At 49.5% G+C, this 16,499-nt stretch overlaps 1 protein-coding gene across 1 annotated transcript; it reads right to left on the bottom strand.

Annotated features, from left to right (window-relative positions):
* Positions 1-895: 895 nt before the first annotated feature.
* ZCCHC17 (zinc finger CCHC-type containing 17) lies at positions 896-16,373 on the bottom strand. The gene is made up of 8 exons (XM_082777491.1): positions 16,343-16,373; positions 16,153-16,238; positions 15,413-15,470; positions 14,268-14,368; positions 12,503-12,594; positions 11,990-12,090; positions 10,699-10,847; positions 896-1,795 (listed from the first exon to the last, which is right to left on the bottom strand). The coding sequence occupies exons 2-8, from the start codon at positions 16,192-16,194 to the stop codon at positions 1,619-1,621; spliced, it is 720 nt and encodes a 239-aa protein (XP_082633617.1). The 5' UTR covers positions 16,195-16,238; positions 16,343-16,373; the 3' UTR covers positions 896-1,618.
* Between the last annotated feature and the right edge of the window lie 126 nt (positions 16,374-16,499).

Genomic DNA, 16,499 nt, shown 5'->3' with positions numbered 1-16,499 from the left:
GACACACAGCCTGGCTTTTTTGGGGGAACATTAGGTAACTCCCGTGGCAGCTCTGCTATAAATCATTCAGGATACGAGCACACGCCATGCCAACAGGAGTGATCTTTCCAGCACTCACCCGGCCGGGTGCTGTCTGCCAAAGCATCAGCTGACGTGCCGTGCCCGACCGCAGGGCAGCCAGGGAGTCAAGGTCAAGAGCACACCGGGTCCTGGTGTGGGACGGGAGCAGCCCCAAGGCAGGCTGGGCTGGGGGGGTTCAGGGGCCAAACCACCACACCCAGCCCAGTCCTGACACGTGGGGATTTGGGCGAGCAGCACTGGAAGTGGCCTGGTTTTAGCAGAGCACAGGGACGTGGTGTGGCTGAGCCCTCCTGCTGTCTTAGCACTGCGTTAGCTGCTGCTAAGGAGTGCGAGGGCACACTCCCAGTGCCACTCTCACTTCCCTCAGAGCCAGAGGCCAGTGATTCAGCCACCCCCCTTCTCAATTTCAAGCACCCGCCCCAGGAAGGGATGAATTGCACCCTCCGGGCTCCCTCTGAGGTCACCAGGCTGGAGTGAGGGGCTGCAGAGCACAGCAGGGCTGCCCAGCCCTCCGGGCTGCCTTCCCCTGACCCGCAGCTCCAGTTACGAGGCTGACACCGTGGTCACGCCTCCAGGTCATAGCCAAAAGGCACCATGAGCCCCAGCACCTCTCTATGAGGCTTCCTGGGGGGGGAAATCACATCCTCACAGCACCCCCAGGGAACCTCTGCAGGCTCTTAACCTCCTCTTAACACAAGTCATGTCCCCTCTGATGCAGGCAGCATTCAGCTTGGAGCCTGCCCTTTCATCTACTGCTCAAGATGAAGTGTGGGGTGTACAAAAGAGAAAAAAAAAACAGTACAAAGTACAACTGGAGATTTGAGAGATTTATTTTCCATCTTTTACAAAGGCAGCAAATACCCCACAGTTAATGTTTACTTAAAATATCTCCACTCACCAATTTGCTCCTTACTCTCCCACTCTCAATATTTACAGACAAAATGAACGCGGCGGGGGGAGGGTTTGTGTACCAAAACCAAATCATGAATCAACCCCCTCCAAGCAGGGTTAACAACACCTCGAGCTGGGAAAGGGGCAAGTGCAGAGATAGCAGGGCCCTTTCTCAGAGCTGCTCTGCAGGGACGGTGTTGGTCAGGGCTGCCATCGGTCCCTGCACTGCTCTGAGCCAGCAGCGCGTGTGCAGCAGGGCTGGGAGCACAGCCAGGCAGCGCAGCTCCACCTCGTACAGGCAGCAGGATCAGGGCTGATGGCACACGGGCTCGGGGCAGCCACCTGACGCTGTGTGAGGAGCTCACCCAGCTGGACAGGAGGCTACAGGACAGGAGAGCTGCTGATGGAGGGGTGCAATCAGCCTCCTGGGGCAGGCATGGCCGCTGGCCTTGATGGGCGAAGTGGCAGCCCACGTCTAAGGTAACAGAAAAACTTACAGCAACATCAACAACTTCAGCAGCACAGGCTGAGTGACTTTGGGAAGAAGGAATCTCCTTGACTTGGTGTGAGGAGCACACCGATTCAGTCCCGCTTGCTCCCAACAGCGTGTTCCAGGGATTCATAATACCAGTGACCGTCTGCCCGGTCACTCCTTGGCCTTCTTCTTATGCTTCTTTTTCTTCTTCTTCTGAGCCTTGCTGGTCTTCCCCGAGTGCTTGGCCCTCTTGCTGGCTGGCTGAGCCCCATCGCTGTCCGAGTCAGAGCTGTCCGAGTCAGACTCGGAGGACTGCTTGCTCTTGTGCTTCTTTTTCTTCTTCTTCTCCTACGGAACGAAGCAGAACAAAGCCTTACACGTGGGAAAACCATCACTTGTGCTCGCCGAGCCACGTGCCGTCATGAGAGCCTGAAAAGCTGTGGCAGAGCTGAGCCTGTTCTGACACAGGACAACGCCCGCAGCCTCTGCCCCGGCTGGCCTGGACATAAGCTCCTGTGGGAGCCCCCAGCTGCAGCAGGCACCGCACGGCAGGGGTGGGGGTCCCAAAATGCAAACCCCAACCTGAGCACAGCAGGGTCAAGTCACAAGGAGAGCGCCCTTCAGTCTGACTCTACCTCCAGAGTCAGGGCGTCCTCCATTATTTAAGGCTGCTCCTTTTTATAGAGGCTGGCAGGGTGAGGCCCTTTGCCAGGTTTCTAACCCAGCCAGCTGGAAGCGAGCGCTGTCCCCGCTTCCCCACAGCGGCAGCGGCCCACAGACTGCCAGGAAGTGCAGTGCTAATGCTCTGGAGCACTAACAGCACGGCCTTCTCACTGCAAAGACCAAGCACAGCAGAAAACCCAAGAGGAATGGTCTGGAAACCTTAAACCACACCAGTCACACCTGGGATCCTCTGAGAGAGGGCAGGGACAGCTCCACAGGGCCCCTCAGCCTGAGAGCAGCCATGGACACCAGCCCTCCCGCCCCCAGGGCATGAAACTGCTTTTTCCAACACCCAGTTTCCCTCAGCCCTCCCTAGAGGAAGGCTGGGATGAGGAAAGTGCCCTTTAGCAAGCAGCCCCTTTGCACAATCTCAAAACAAGTTGCACGCATCCACGTGCGGGCAGGGGTCGGGGCATCACCAAACGCCCAGGCTGTGTTTCTGTGAAACCCTGAAGCAAAAGCTGCACAGAGCTGGAGAGACCTACTCGTGTGTGCAAAAAGAACACGTGGCGCTGGAATAAACCTTGTACGGAGCTTTGAAAGGGATCCAGATCCCAACTCTCAATTTTGAGGCACCTTGCAATGCCACCAGGCACAGATTGCTCTGAAATCAGTATTGCAGCCATCTCCTGAAATCTCACCAAGGCAGACAGACTTTAACAGCACAGGATGGCAATTTATATCCGTGTAATTAGACAGCAGTACTGAGGGGAGGGACCTGATCCAGCTGCACAGAGCACACACACAGCCCAGGCACCAGCAGAAACCAAACGGTCCCGGCACCAGCGGGGAGCAGAGAAGCACAGGGGCACCGCTGTGAGTGCTGCGTGACACCAGGCCTGAGCAGGAGACATCAGCTCTCCCATCCTGGCACAGGGAGGGACACCCATTTCCAGGAGGTTGCATTAAATGGGGAAACAAATTGCTCAGAAGGCAGCAGCTGGCACAGTCTGCCTTCAGGCATCGACCAGCAAATATCCAGAGCTGAGCACAGGTCAACTCACCGTTCTGTTTCCCTGAATAGCCACAACACTGGCACGTAAACCAGCTCCTGGAGCAAGATGCAAGTTGTCTTCAGGCATATTTTAGGAAGATGGTTTGAAAAATACATGATCATCTTGAAAAATAAAGGTGTTTTCTCTAACATCCCTTGATTCTGAGAAATAAACTAAAGCAGCACGCAGAGGAGCGTGCCCATGATGTAACATTTTGGGAAGTGCAGCGAGTCTGCCAAGAGCCATAAAGGTTCCAGCAATACTGGCCTCCAACAAGGACCCACTCATTTCTTCCACAGCCACATCAGCAATGAATAGAAGCCTTCCCCAGCAGATGGGTACAATGAATTATTATTATAGTTTGAGGACGTAAAAAGGACACGAAGAAAGCAACCTAGGGTTTCATGGAGCTGGGAAGGGCCAGTGCAGCAACCCACAGCACTACAAGAGGCTGCGATGGGCTTAGACAACACCAGCAAGGAACACAGCCCAGCAAGCAAAGCTCCTGCTCTGCGCCGTGCACTGGTGCTTTGCTTGCAGTGAGCTACATGTGTGCACTAACTGCTCTGGACCTGCACACATAGGTCTGGGCCCTGTTTTCCCAAACATGCTGCAAACCAGCACCCTGTTCTCTGCTACAATAGCTGTGCAGCCAGGTCCAAGTGACACACGTAGCTGTACGGGATGTTTTCTGGCTCCTGTCTCTATACTCACACTTTACCTTTACTCCCTGAACGCTATTTAGACTCCTGTCACTGCCTCATTTAACAAGTCCTGTATTCTCCATGCTTGGGCCCCTGAGGAACGGCCTCCCCTGGAAGTACCGAGCTGCAGCGTGGGTTTGTATAAACACAGCTGGAGTGAAAGTGAGCTCATGGAAACAGCCTCACCACGGAGCGTGAGCAAGGAGCCACTGCCAGAGCTGGGCACTGCCTCCGGAAGGCTGAGCTGTCAGCAGCGAGTGTGCTGAGCCTCTGCCAGCAGGTGGGAAAAGCCCAGGGCACTCACCTCGCTTCTGGACCAGAAAAAGGAGCCTTGGTGAGCCAGACAATAAGCTGCGTTCCCCCCTCACCACCTCTAATTTAAAGAGACTGCACGATGCCGTTCTGGGAGCACAGCACTGCCCAGGCTTTGGGGAGATGGACAGCTGTCAGACAGCCCCAAACACAACACACTCAGCCTTTGTCACATAGAACATGTTTTACATTCCGCTGGGGAAAGGAGGGTAACAGGAGAAGCCTGGAGCCCCCAAGCCACCAGCTCTGCTGCTGTTCTTTGCCAAGTGTTCCCAGTGACTTCAAGGTCATCCTCGGGCTTGCAGAGTTTTACTGGAAGAGGCTTGCTGTAAGTCACCCCGCCTTGGCAGGGCCGATTGTGCCATTCCATGAGGAAACCAAAAGCAGCAGCAAGCCCAAAGGCACAGTTGTGCAAGCCCCAGGACAACAGGCAGAATGAGTCCTCTGGGAGGCCTCCCCCTCAGCCAGCAGCGCTGTACAGCCCCAGCCAACCCAGCAGAAAGCCAAGGGAGAGAGCAGGAATTCACGGTGAGGTGAAGGGAACAGCAGCAATCAGCCCCAGGTACTTGTACAAAGCCAGAGCGACTCACATGGGCGGGCATTTCCACCTGCTCCAACAGAACCAGGCACCCAGCTGGGCACTGAAGGGCTGAACCCAGCACTGACACCGGTCCTGTGCTCGTCCTGAGTCACTGCACCTCCCTCGGGTGCCTGCAGCACTGCCCAAGGCTTGCTACATACCCACCCCACCCAGGGGAAAACACCCACCTCAGCTGAAAACTGGAAACCATTCACCTAAAGACAACTTGCTTCACAGGAGGAAGCCTGGGAAATGCGCTGAGTGCTCACTCACCCACATGCTGCGAGCTCAAACCAGCACTCACCCGTCAGAAACAGCTGCCAGGAGCAGCTGCTGAGCACAGCACAAAAAGTGAGGCAAAGATGGGGAGCAAATCCCCTGTGATTTCTGCATCCCAACCCTGCTGCAGCTGCTGCTGGCTTGAAGGTGCTCGGGCAGCTCACCGAGGCAGGTGAGGTCAGAGCCAAGCCCATGCTGCATTTAGGGGTGCTTTTATGGGGTATTTCTCTCGGTTGCTGGTAGCCCTCCAGTGCCACACCACAACACACAAGTCATCTTATGGCTGCTTGGGGAAAAAAGTGCCCCAACGCAGAGAGCGCAGAGAAAGCAGGGTTCTCCCCCTCCTCCCCATGAGACATTTCTTCCATTAGCTTCAGCCACTTCCAGGCAAGAGCAGTTTCCATATGAAGATTAATTTACTGGCTTACAGGAAGACAGAAGTCTGTATGTGTTTCATTTAAAACCCACACGCTCTCCTATTACAGCGGGACACAAGCAGCCCAGCTGAAGACATCAATTTCACATGGGCTGCGTGGCGCAGCACCAGCTACACGCTGCCAGTCGAGGACAAAGAAGGAGGAGAGCTGGTGGCTTATTTAATATCGAGCAGAATGACTCTTTCAGGGAGACAGACTAGCAAAGACAAGGCACGGCGTGGAGCTGGGCACTGAGCCTCTGGGGCCCAGGGAAGAGAGCAGAGGCTGAGCTGCCTACACACCTGGCAGCCTTCGGGCAGGTGTCAGTTTCTGCAGCCCCACAACAGTGTTACAACAACGAAGTTTTTCTGTGGGACAAAAGCAAGCTCACTGCAAAGTTCCCTGCCCATGCAGCAAGGTTAGAAGCAAAGCACTGCTATCATCTCCTAAAGACTGTGAAGAGTTAAACCTTCCAGGGAAAAGGATGCAGCAAGGAGAATTTTCTCAAGCTTTTGCAGTCTGTGCACATGGTGAGAAAGTCTGAGCAGACCTCAGGCTAAGAGAGCATCATTCCAGAGCTTGGGAAACTTTCTCAGCATGTGAAGGCTGAAGATAAGACAGGATGTCACATCAGGCCCTTCAGGACTACAGGGAGCAGTGCACACGTGGATGTTTTGGGGATGCTTTTCAGCCAAAACACTCCCACCAACACAGGAAAAGACCTTAGGCTACAGGCTTCTCTAAGTGCTGGCATCCCAGCACCGCCGGGCAGGCATCAGCTGCCTTCCTGCACCTGCTGGGCGGCCACAGCTCTCCAGGAAACACTGGCGTGGAGGTGGGAGCCCTTCTCTGGGTTCTACCTCAGTGCCAAAGTTCAAGCCCAAATTCTGCCTTCAGCACCAGCAAAGCCTCCCCACACCCAGAGCTGGGGCCAGGTCTCCAGGAGGGATTGGTGCTGAGGGACGGAGCCAGGCTCAGCTCAGTTCTCAGGCACACCCAGCCACTCCCCCAGCACTGCAAACACTGCATCTGTGTGAACATCCTGAGAGAGTTCTGCCCAGGCAGACTCCAAGTGGAAAGAAAAAAAAAAAAAGTGACACTCAGAGGGGGACAAACCGAGCACGAAGACAATCACAGTTCTTTGCAGGTCCTGCTCAGTGTGGTTAACAACTACAATTCTACCAAAACAGAGTACCAGCTGTTCCGAGATCCCTCAGATACCAGAGCTGTGCTGAGAGCTGAGCTACAGCCCGATAACGCTTGCCTACTGCTGTAGGTATTTTGAAGCAGCCCCTACCAAGAGGGCCCACATCAGCCCAGCAGGCTGTTTCCTGCCCTTTGTAAGGAAAGTTGCTCAGGGCTGCATTCTAAGAATGTTACAACAGCTCATTCCTGCTAGAAGTGTTTGATTTTGAGATAAGAGGGGAGTGTCCAGAACTCTCCAAGAAGTATTTTCCACTAGCACTTCGCAGGGTTATGGTTTTATTTAGAGGCTTTACGTCTGTCCTTGTAAAAAAAAAAAAAAAAAAAAGAGAATAAATTTCCAGATATATGTCCACCTGCATCTCCACAGAGATGCCAGCGTTCCTTCTAGGTTCATTCAAAAAACAAGCAACAAAAGCAGCAACAAAAAAATCCACCTCTCAGCTTAATAACAAAAAAGATTAATTATGTAAACCCAACTGTATTATTCCATTTGAGTTTGAATTAATCTGATGAGAAGAATCCAGGCTATGGCCATTAAATAAATGCAGCAAAGGTCAGAGACAGATAAGGACATTAAAGGGAACAGCATATTGTGTGAAGAGCGTGAGCATGACTCTGCCGTGCCCTAAGCCAGTGCCACTGAAGAACTAGTAAAACGAGTACTAGCTGCAGGGGAGGATGGATTAAGACTGGATGAGCCACAGGTCACTGAACAAACACTCCACAAGGTGTGGCTTTAAGTGGGGAAAAAAACACGTGCAAGATTTCATGGAAATCTTTCACATGGGAGAAAGAGCAGCAGAGGCTGCAGACAAGCTGTCACAGGTCACATTTACTACACAACTCCAACGACCATCCCAGAGCTACAGCGGGGCCAGCTTAATCACTGAGCAGACAGGGCACTTTCTGCAAGGGGCAAGTAAAAGGCGCTACTCCTGGTGCTGAAGCAGCAGCCCTGTTCTCAGAAGACAGGAGAGCAGGATCCGAAGGATTTATTTTCTCTCAGCACGCCTCCCTCCTACGCAAGCCCAGCACAGGCACACCGCCGCGTTCCCATAGGAGCTCCTTCACCCAGTGACCCACGGAGTAAAAGCGGAAGGGACGCAGCAACGTGCCTGCACAGCTGTCAAAGGCTCCTCAGATGCTCTCTGTACTTCCGCACAGCGCTGTCACAGCGGCAGCTCGGCTTCTGCTGCCAGCCCCTGCCTTCTCACTGACTACTGGAGGCAGGACAGCGCTCCCACGTGCCCAGCACTAACGTGGTCACCTGTAAGGAGAAAGATTTGCACCCACTGTCGTGCCAGGCGCCTGTTCCAGCTGTCCCTTAGAGGCCCAGAGAGGAGAAAAGCAGGGAACTGAAGAACTTTGCATCTCCATCGTGGCGTGGAAGAGATTCCACTGGTACGAAAACTCTTTGGGTCTTAAAGATTATTTCCCTGGGAGTCTTACAAACTCTGTTCATAGCAGCAAGCCAGATGTCTCCAAACAGGACTGGTCCAATGCCAGCACTGGGCAGCCACACAGTGACCAGGCTTAAGCTACCAATGATGGTGACCACGGGGATGGCAAGCAGACAGAACAGGGAGAGCCAGGACCACAGAGCATCTCCATGAGGAGAGGGATCTCTGGGGAGAGGGGAGGGCACCCAGGAACCGCAAGGACACAGAAAATGCTGATAATGAACTACCAGAAGTGTTGGTACTGTTATTATGACACTAAACAGATCCTTGTTAGATAGGAGATAGTGGTTTCCTCATTTAAAGATATAATTTCTACATCTGTGTTACCAACCTCAGATGGGATGGGGTCAGCAAGGCAGCTGTCACTAGGTAGATTCAGCTACTCCTGTCCTGTGCAAACCCTCCCGGTGCTCCAGACAAGCAGGGAAGCACACGGTGGCTCCCAGACAAGATCACAGCAGGCAGCCGAGACAACAAGGGAGCTATTCATTTCAAGGATCCCACATCCTGCCTCCAGAAAGCTCACAAGTTTTGTTTTCCAGTGCTGGAAAACATCTGAAGATGTTTGATCTCCTCCTTGAGAAGGGAGAAGATCAAAGGAAGAAGCAACATTTAAGGGAAGGCTGTTAATCCACAGACAAAAAAAACTAGTAACAAGTTTAGGACAGTGACCCACATATCCTGTAGTGTCAGTAGGGCAAGAATCCACAGGGAATCCCGGCCCCGGTGGACAGACACTGATACAATCAAGCACTATTTGTGCACCTCCCAGTACAGCTTTTCCCTGTACCATTTAAGTAGCAGTTACACTGCAAGGCAAAGTGAGCCAATACCAGATAAACCATCATTATTCCTAGATGGAGGAGAACCCGAGGCAGAAGAAGCCAGCCCTGCAGAGGTGTTACCAGCACCCTGCTCTTACACCACACCATGGCAGGACAGAACCAACCCCCGGAGTCCCGAAAGGTCACGGTTAGGTTGGGGTCTGAGAGCCAGCTCAGTTCAATTGCCTGCTTCTGAGATCAGAACAGAAAGGAAAACGCGTACTCTATATTGCAGAGCAACAACACTCCACAGACAAGCCCGAGACATTCCTGAATAAAAGCCTACGCACCGGGGACACAAAGAACATCTCAGGATTGAACCAGGTGCCACGACCAAGTGAGACCCCACTCATGACCAGATCAGCTCTTCAGAGCACTACTGGGCAAACAAGAGCTGCAGAGTAAGCACCAGATTAACACCAACTTCGTTTTGCACTGACTCTAGGACAAGCAGGTGTGCCAAAGGCCAGAGGCTAAGGCAAGGAAAGCCACCACACACCCAGCTCCTGTTCTGGTGCGGTCACAACTTACAGTCCCACAAGCAGTACCAGTTACTCCTCTCTCAAGGGTGTACTAAAGTGCCAGAAACCAAATGGTCAGTGAAAAACATGACTGGAAGTCACGATCTGAGTGCTGCCATCAAAATACACTGACAACTCCTTTCCCTGTAGGCAGCATTTGCAGTCTCCCCCACCAGTACAGTAAGCCTGTAAGAAATAAGCCCTCAGAAGTTCATTCTTGCCAGGGAATTGCTGGCACAGTCCTTGTGCCTCTCTTGTGAAAAGGGAGCTACTGCTTCTGTTGGTAGAACACATGCAAGCTCAGCTCCACACTTCATTACCTCTGCCATTTTCCCCTTCTTCAGCCTAACCTGTTTCTAAATGTTGGAAATCCCACCACCTTTCCTGGCTGCTGCCCCTCTCCAGAGAAGGGGACAGGCCACAGAGCTGAGGAAGGAAAGAAAATCGAAAAGCTCTGGAAGTGTAATTGAGAGCGGGACTCCAGCTGTGAAAGGGGCTCAGAGTCTGTAATTGGAATGCTCGCCTCTGTATAATGAGACAGAGACCAGGCACTCCTGTTTGGGAGTCAGGGCTCCCCTACTTTCTTTTTTTAAACATTAAAACCAACACACTCTGAAGCCAGAATTCAAACACCCTCAGAGAAGCAAAACAGAAAAGTTCTCTTACCCTGGAACTTTATAGCTTTATGGCCTGGAAATGGAGCACGCTCCCTGGGCAAACACAAACCCTGATTTTAGCCCAGCACACGCACACATGCCCAGTTCATGGCACACGGCCTGGGTCAGAACGTGCTGCAGCAAGGCAGCAGTGGGTGCTTGGTTCAGACTCAAGGAAGTTGACAGGACAAGAGCAAAGAGACAGGAGAGGGCTATTGACAAGAATCACAGAAATTCAGGAAACTCACAGAAGTTCTACTGAGCCTCACAAACACAAGGAAAAAAAAATCCCCTCATTATAAAGAAACTCTTGAAAGCTGTGCATTATTACACATGTATAATAGCACAAAGCCATCTTAGGGACGGTTTAACAAGAATAAAAGGAGGATGTGTAAGAATTACTACTAGAGCCTGTAGAAGAGGTTCCTGTTTTGCTACTGCACATGCACAGACCTGAGCCACTTTCTCGGCCCAGAACTGCCTGCTCCTAACCATGACATGTGTGATTTACCACAGCGAATCTCAACAGAACAATCCAGCTCACTGTTGCAGGTCAGCAGCAGGGCACCTCGTACCTTTTTCCTTTTCTTTGAAGAATCATCAGTCAAGCTGCTCTTTTTGTGTCTTTCACCTGCTGCAGCTGTCACCTCCTCTTCCTCCTCTTCTGGAATCAGGCTATATTTGGTTCCTCCAGGCTGCATGAAACACTCCTTGGCAAAGTGACCTGCAAAACAGCGTTTGAAGCTGCAACCCCTCCCACATGCTTTTTTTGTGCAGCTGCATTTCAGACACCTGAAGTGCCAACAACCACCTTATTACTGGTCACCTTAAAGAAATCCACACTGTACAGCTTTTGTCCAAGTGTTTCTACTACTTTAACATGCCCTAATTAAACAAGACAAGAGAGCAAGTACAACACACAATTCTGGAGAGATTCACCAGGCAAAGCTAAGGCACTTGTCTTAACAGGGAAATCTGGGTGAGGGCTTAAGCAGAGCACTAAAGCACACGGGGAATGGAGTCAGCTGCTGGGACAGACATCCAGCAGGTGAGATGAAAGCCACAAACACCAAAGAAGTCAGCTCATTCTAGTTCTGGACTTTTTACTCAAGACTTCAAAGCTGAAATAGTGGTGGCAGAAAATGTAGATAGCCAGTATCTGCCTGCCTGTTCGGAGCAGACATCATTAAAAAGCAAACTAGAAATATGCAGAATCTAGCTTAAAGTGTTGGGGTTTCTTTAAAATGGTACTTCAAAGACAGTTATCTACCACTGCACAGACCCACACTGGTGTTTAACAACCACCCTTATAAACCTCCACCAAAATAGCATCAGCTCCAGCTCCACCACTTTATGATAAGAAGTATGGTGCAGCAAGAACTCCACGTATAAAAGACTGCCTTACACCTCAGCAACTTGTAGAAGTACCACATAAGTCAACTTCTCATTCCTGTACGAGGCAAAATACAGAACTTATCTGGTAAAAATGCTTAATTTGAGCCCTAAGACAGCTGCTCACAAGCTTGCTGGTTAGTTGGGAACGCGATGTAAAGTTGTTTCCACTGACCTTTTTTTACCATCGTTAAATGGCCTGGTGAAGGCATACGTGTATTTCTTAACATGCACAACTGGAATGGAGCCTCAGCGACGAGAGGCTTTAACACAGGAAGAACAGCCTGTACTCAGAACTGTTCCTTATAGAAATGCCAGGGACACAACTTCAAGAAACATTAGTCTTTAAGGAGTTTTAGCTCTTTCCTTTGCATAACAAGTGATGGAAAATGTAGCTCTCTAAGAAAGGCACTGCAAAGCAAAATTCAGTCCTTATGTGGCAAGACAAAAGAACAAAACCCTACAAAAACATACCTTTGCAGCCGCATTTCTTACACACAGTGTTCAAGACAGCTTCAAGTGTGATCTTCTGGCTAGTGTAGTCTCTAAACATGCGTTTTTTCCTCTCATCCTGACTGGAGAGAGAAGGAAAGTTCCAATTGCAATCCATCCTCACCTGGTCCTGTGTTTATGTAGACACTCTAAAGACTTTTTCCCCCTCCCAATGTTGCTGTAAGAGCACCTCTGAGCTAAATCAAAGCATGAAGCCAACCAACTATACATTAGAATAAACCACATCATTAAGAGCACGTTAGTGTCATCTGCTGCAGCTCTGCCAGCCTCTAAGCAGCACAACCAAGGGGGTTCCTTTACACAGCCCTCCTCCCAGCCAGGGCATCCCCCAGGGGCTCAGGAGCAACCCCCCTCACCCTCCCAGGAAGGGAGGACGCAGTTCAGTATGGCAGGAGGGCCGGGAATGAAGGCCAGGGAAAGCAGGTAGCAGCAACCTGCCTGACCCACCACCCCGTACTCAGTAGATTTACCTACTCAAGGGCAACATTGTTCGGATCAAGGTCTTTTCCTGTGCCTTGGTTAACAACCTTCATGGAGAGGGAAAGCTTCAGTTTGTCATCCTTCATCTGGAAGATACGGAACAAGAAGAGTTAGTGACAATGATGTTCATTAATACAATCCATCTGGAGGCCTATAGAGAAGGAATGAAGTTGTCAGATATAGAAAGACATCTAGATATATAACATTTCTTTAGGATATAAAAAGGATACTATATGAAAGTGATTTTGTTCTTTCATGCTATAGATACATTAACATCAGAGTAGTCTCATTAACAGCCTCATAAATGGGATAAAATCAAATTATAAATCCCTTCAGATTAACATTCTGCTTTCCATACAACCAAACCTGTGCAAGTTTGGAAGCTTTGCTACAATTCTCAAATAAATCAGCTGCAAGGGATCTGGCAGTCTGGCTGACTCACATCCTGAAAAATGAAGCTATATATGTGAAGCTATATATGTGTACACATATATCCATCCCTTTTCCCATATCTATGAGATGGGAAACATTCTAAGTACCTGTTTTAGAAGCTAGCATCTTCTGAATCTTAATATGCCCTTGATCACTACAGCACTGCTTTAGAAGCAAGTGCAAAGTGTACATTTTAAGCTTCTCTCACAACTTCCTGCATTTTTACCAACACTGCAATTAAAGGTTTTTGTTTTGTTCATGTGTGAGTTCTATGCAGTTATTTGCAGGCAATCAAACAACAAACTCTTCTGTTGTTCACCTCTCCAACATGCTTCTTCCTCTACAACAAAGAGGCCAGGAACCCAACAACTGTTTCAGACAGAAAACAGCTGTTTGATAGAAATTTATACAAACAGCATTAAAAAGAAATGTACACTGCAGATGGCTACAAAGGATCTGTAAAGCCTTTCATGCATCCCTTCTTTACTGTAAAGGAGACTAAAATGTTCTCAATGCTCTTCCCTTACCTCACACAAAATTAGGTACTGGTTTTGTACATCAACCCCATCATCATCTTTCAAAAAAAAAAAAAAACACAAACTCCAAAGACACAAAGAGCTGTGTGGCTCTGAACTGAATGCTTCCACCATGCTCCTAAATAGTCATCTTCCTTTGCTTTCACAGCTCACCAAAGCAAGAGACTTTAGTCTTTGTTCCAAGTAATCTCTAAATAGAAAGCTCTAAATAGAAAGGACGTGCCTATTGTCACATCTATGTAATAAAATGCAGTGAAGGTTGTAGGAAATAAATTCACATACAGATATTTAATAATGTCTCTCAAAAAAGATAAAATCCCCTCCTCTCGGGCCTAATCCATTGCCAGTGATGCCCTCCTGAAAAGAACAACAACAAAAGAGTCGCAGCTTCTAAGAACAGGCCTGTCTCTCAGAAGTTATTGAACCCTGTTTACCAGCTTTTATCTTGGGATTCTCCCTAATTGCTCATTTAGCTACCAAATCACACAGCGATGGCTGAGAATGGGTGAATGGAGACAGAAAGGGAAGAATTTTGTTGCTTGCAAGTCAAAAGCTTTTATGAAGTCCCTCTTCCTGAACTCCATTATTGTGAGTCACAGAAACCCAGTTCCCAAAGCCACACACGAAGGCAGAACTCAGCCCCTGGTAAAAATCAGTACGTTGTACCCCGACAAAGTGACGAGAACACATGGCCACTGCACGCAGACATTCATAGTTTATTGTTCTTGCAGTAAACTTTATCACAATGCATTTTATCTACACAGCACCAAAGAAGCAGGAATTAATGTTACCTCTTTTCCAATAACCTTTACCCACACTTTGTCTCCGACATCCACCATCTCCGAGGGCTTATCCACCCGGCAGGAAGACATGTGAGTCTTATGAACTAGGCCTGGGCAGAATTTGGGAGGGAAAAAAAAGAGAATGAATTTTTGCACCATTAACAAATAAAAATGTAACAGTGTTTATTTCATCTTCAGCTCATCCTCTCTGAATTTCTACTTTTGTTCACATTTTATGATGTACAGGAGTAATACAACACACATCATTTATAAGTCAACATACGTATGTTGAGGGTGCACGCTCAAGAATTTTTTTTTTATGGCTAGATGTGCATGATCAACAGAACAAAGAGGACATTTCACGCCCCAGCGACACAACGCTGCTGGCAGTGTCAGAAGCATTAAAAACCATGGCTGCCCTGATCTTCTGTCGTGCTTGCGAGGTCACGCAGCCAGAACACTTCATTTCTGATCTGCACAAATAACCCACGTGGGCCACAGGGTTACCAAAAAATTGATAAATATGGAAGCACCTTGCTGCTTTGGCTCATAATTCAAGGCCTGTCTGCACCTCAAAGCAACTTCCCCCAGCAGCCACACTTCTGTCTAAAACCTTTTATTAGAACTGGCACTAAAAGTAACTGGGCATGTCAGGATGACAGCAGGGAAGGGGCTACTTGTGGGCCTCCAGCAAATAACAGAACACCAAGCTTAAGCTGCTCCTTCTGTAAAAGGAATTTCTTTTACTCTGCAAGTTTCCCACAAGCATGAGCAGAGCTTTAAAACATAAATCAGAACAGCTGCCTCATTTGAGCTTTGTTTTAGTTTTCATTAAACTCATTCAAATTGGCAATTAAGGAAACAAGTGGTACGAACCATGAAGCTGTAGAAATTCTCTAGTGCCTATCCCAAGACCTTGAAATGATTCTCTGAAGTATACCAAAGTTACCAAAAAAAACACATTTAAAGAGCACTGAGTTGTTTCCTTCTTCATGCAAGGATACCACCTAAATTCTCAAGTTCTGAGAACCTCCATTTCTTCCTTATTTAAATACGCTTTTTCTGAGCTTTTTAGAAAGTGAGAAGTCTTAATTCTGAAGCTGACTGGCTTCTACACATCAATGTGAAACCAAGTGTGAATAAAAGAAACAAACCTTGCCTCCTGCAGCCTGGAATTTTTATGAATGCCCCATATTCTGTCACAGACGCCACCTGTGGAGAAAAGCAACACCCCATTTAAAGGAAAGCCCTTCCCAAAACACCTCCTTTCAGAGCACATGCACAAAAACCCCAAGTGGTTCCCAGTCTTCCTTCGGTTGAATCATCAGAGGTTAGAGAGCAGCGCTTGGGAGCTCCAGGGCAGGAAAGCACAGCAGGTGTTTTATGTGTGTGTAAACACACAGGAACATACATTTTAAAACAAGAGGGTTGCTTTTCTTTAACCTTAGTGATGTTAGGTGAGCTACAGAAGCAGGAAATATTTCAGAGAAAATTTAGCACTACTTACATTTTCTCTGCGACCCAATTTACACAATTTTTTGCACAATTCACAATTTTACAGGCAAGGTAACGCAGCCTCCTGGAGCGAACAAAGAGCTGGGCACCAGCTCCACACCTCCCTGTGACTGCCCAACCATCAGCTCAGGCTGATAAAGCCAAAATACGAGACAGCGGGAACCGCAAAGCGGCCCTGAACCCAGTAACGCATAACTTAACCTCCATCAACAATAAACTGACTTACAAAAGCTCTGTTACCTTCCTGCCTTTAAGCTTTAAGGTCGTTGTAATGGTTATAATAGAATGATATAAAGCGTTATGCAAACCGCCCCCCGAGGCTCCCCCTAACCCCGGGCCCCCCCCAAGGCACCCTCAGAGCCCCCTCAGGGCCCCTCACCTCTCCCTGCAGCACAGCGTACAGCTCGGGCAGCGCCTCCATCCCTCCGCCCGCTGCAGCCTCGCCTCACCGCACGCCAGCAGCACCTTGAAGAGAAGCAGGTGATGAGTTAACGAGCTCGTTAGTTCATTAGCTGGCTCGTTAATTAATTAAGGAGCGAGATCGCCCCCCCCCCCCCCCCCCCGCTCACCGCCCCCGCCCGCCGCCATTTCGCTGCCCCCGCTCCGCCCTCACCCGCAGGCCCTCCCTTCCGCCCAGCCAATCGCTGAGCTCCATACTAGCAGGCGCCGAGCGCTGCCCAACGGGATCCACCCGTCTTCCGCAGCGCCACCAATCCGCGAAAAAGA

Source organism: Aythya marila, assembly GCF_965140915.1.
Source record: "Aythya marila genome assembly, chromosome: 22".
Taxonomy (NCBI): domain Eukaryota; kingdom Metazoa; phylum Chordata; class Aves; order Anseriformes; family Anatidae; genus Aythya; species Aythya marila.
This window is presented reverse-complemented; position numbering and strand designations above follow the sequence as displayed.

Excerpts from the sequence above, each read along its gene's own strand:
- ZCCHC17 (XM_082777491.1), bottom strand. The coding sequence starts at position 16,194 with ATGGAGGCGCTGCCCGAGCTGTACGCTGTGCTGCAGGGAGAG. Across the intron at positions 15,471-16,152 it reads ACGCTGTGCTGCAGGGAGAG|GTGGCGTCTGTGACAGAATA; the intron begins GTGAGGGGCCCT and ends TTTTCTCCACAG. Across the intron at positions 14,369-15,412 it reads TCCAGGCTGCAGGAGGCAAG|GCCTAGTTCATAAGACTCAC; the intron begins GTTTGTTTCTTT and ends AATTCTGCCCAG.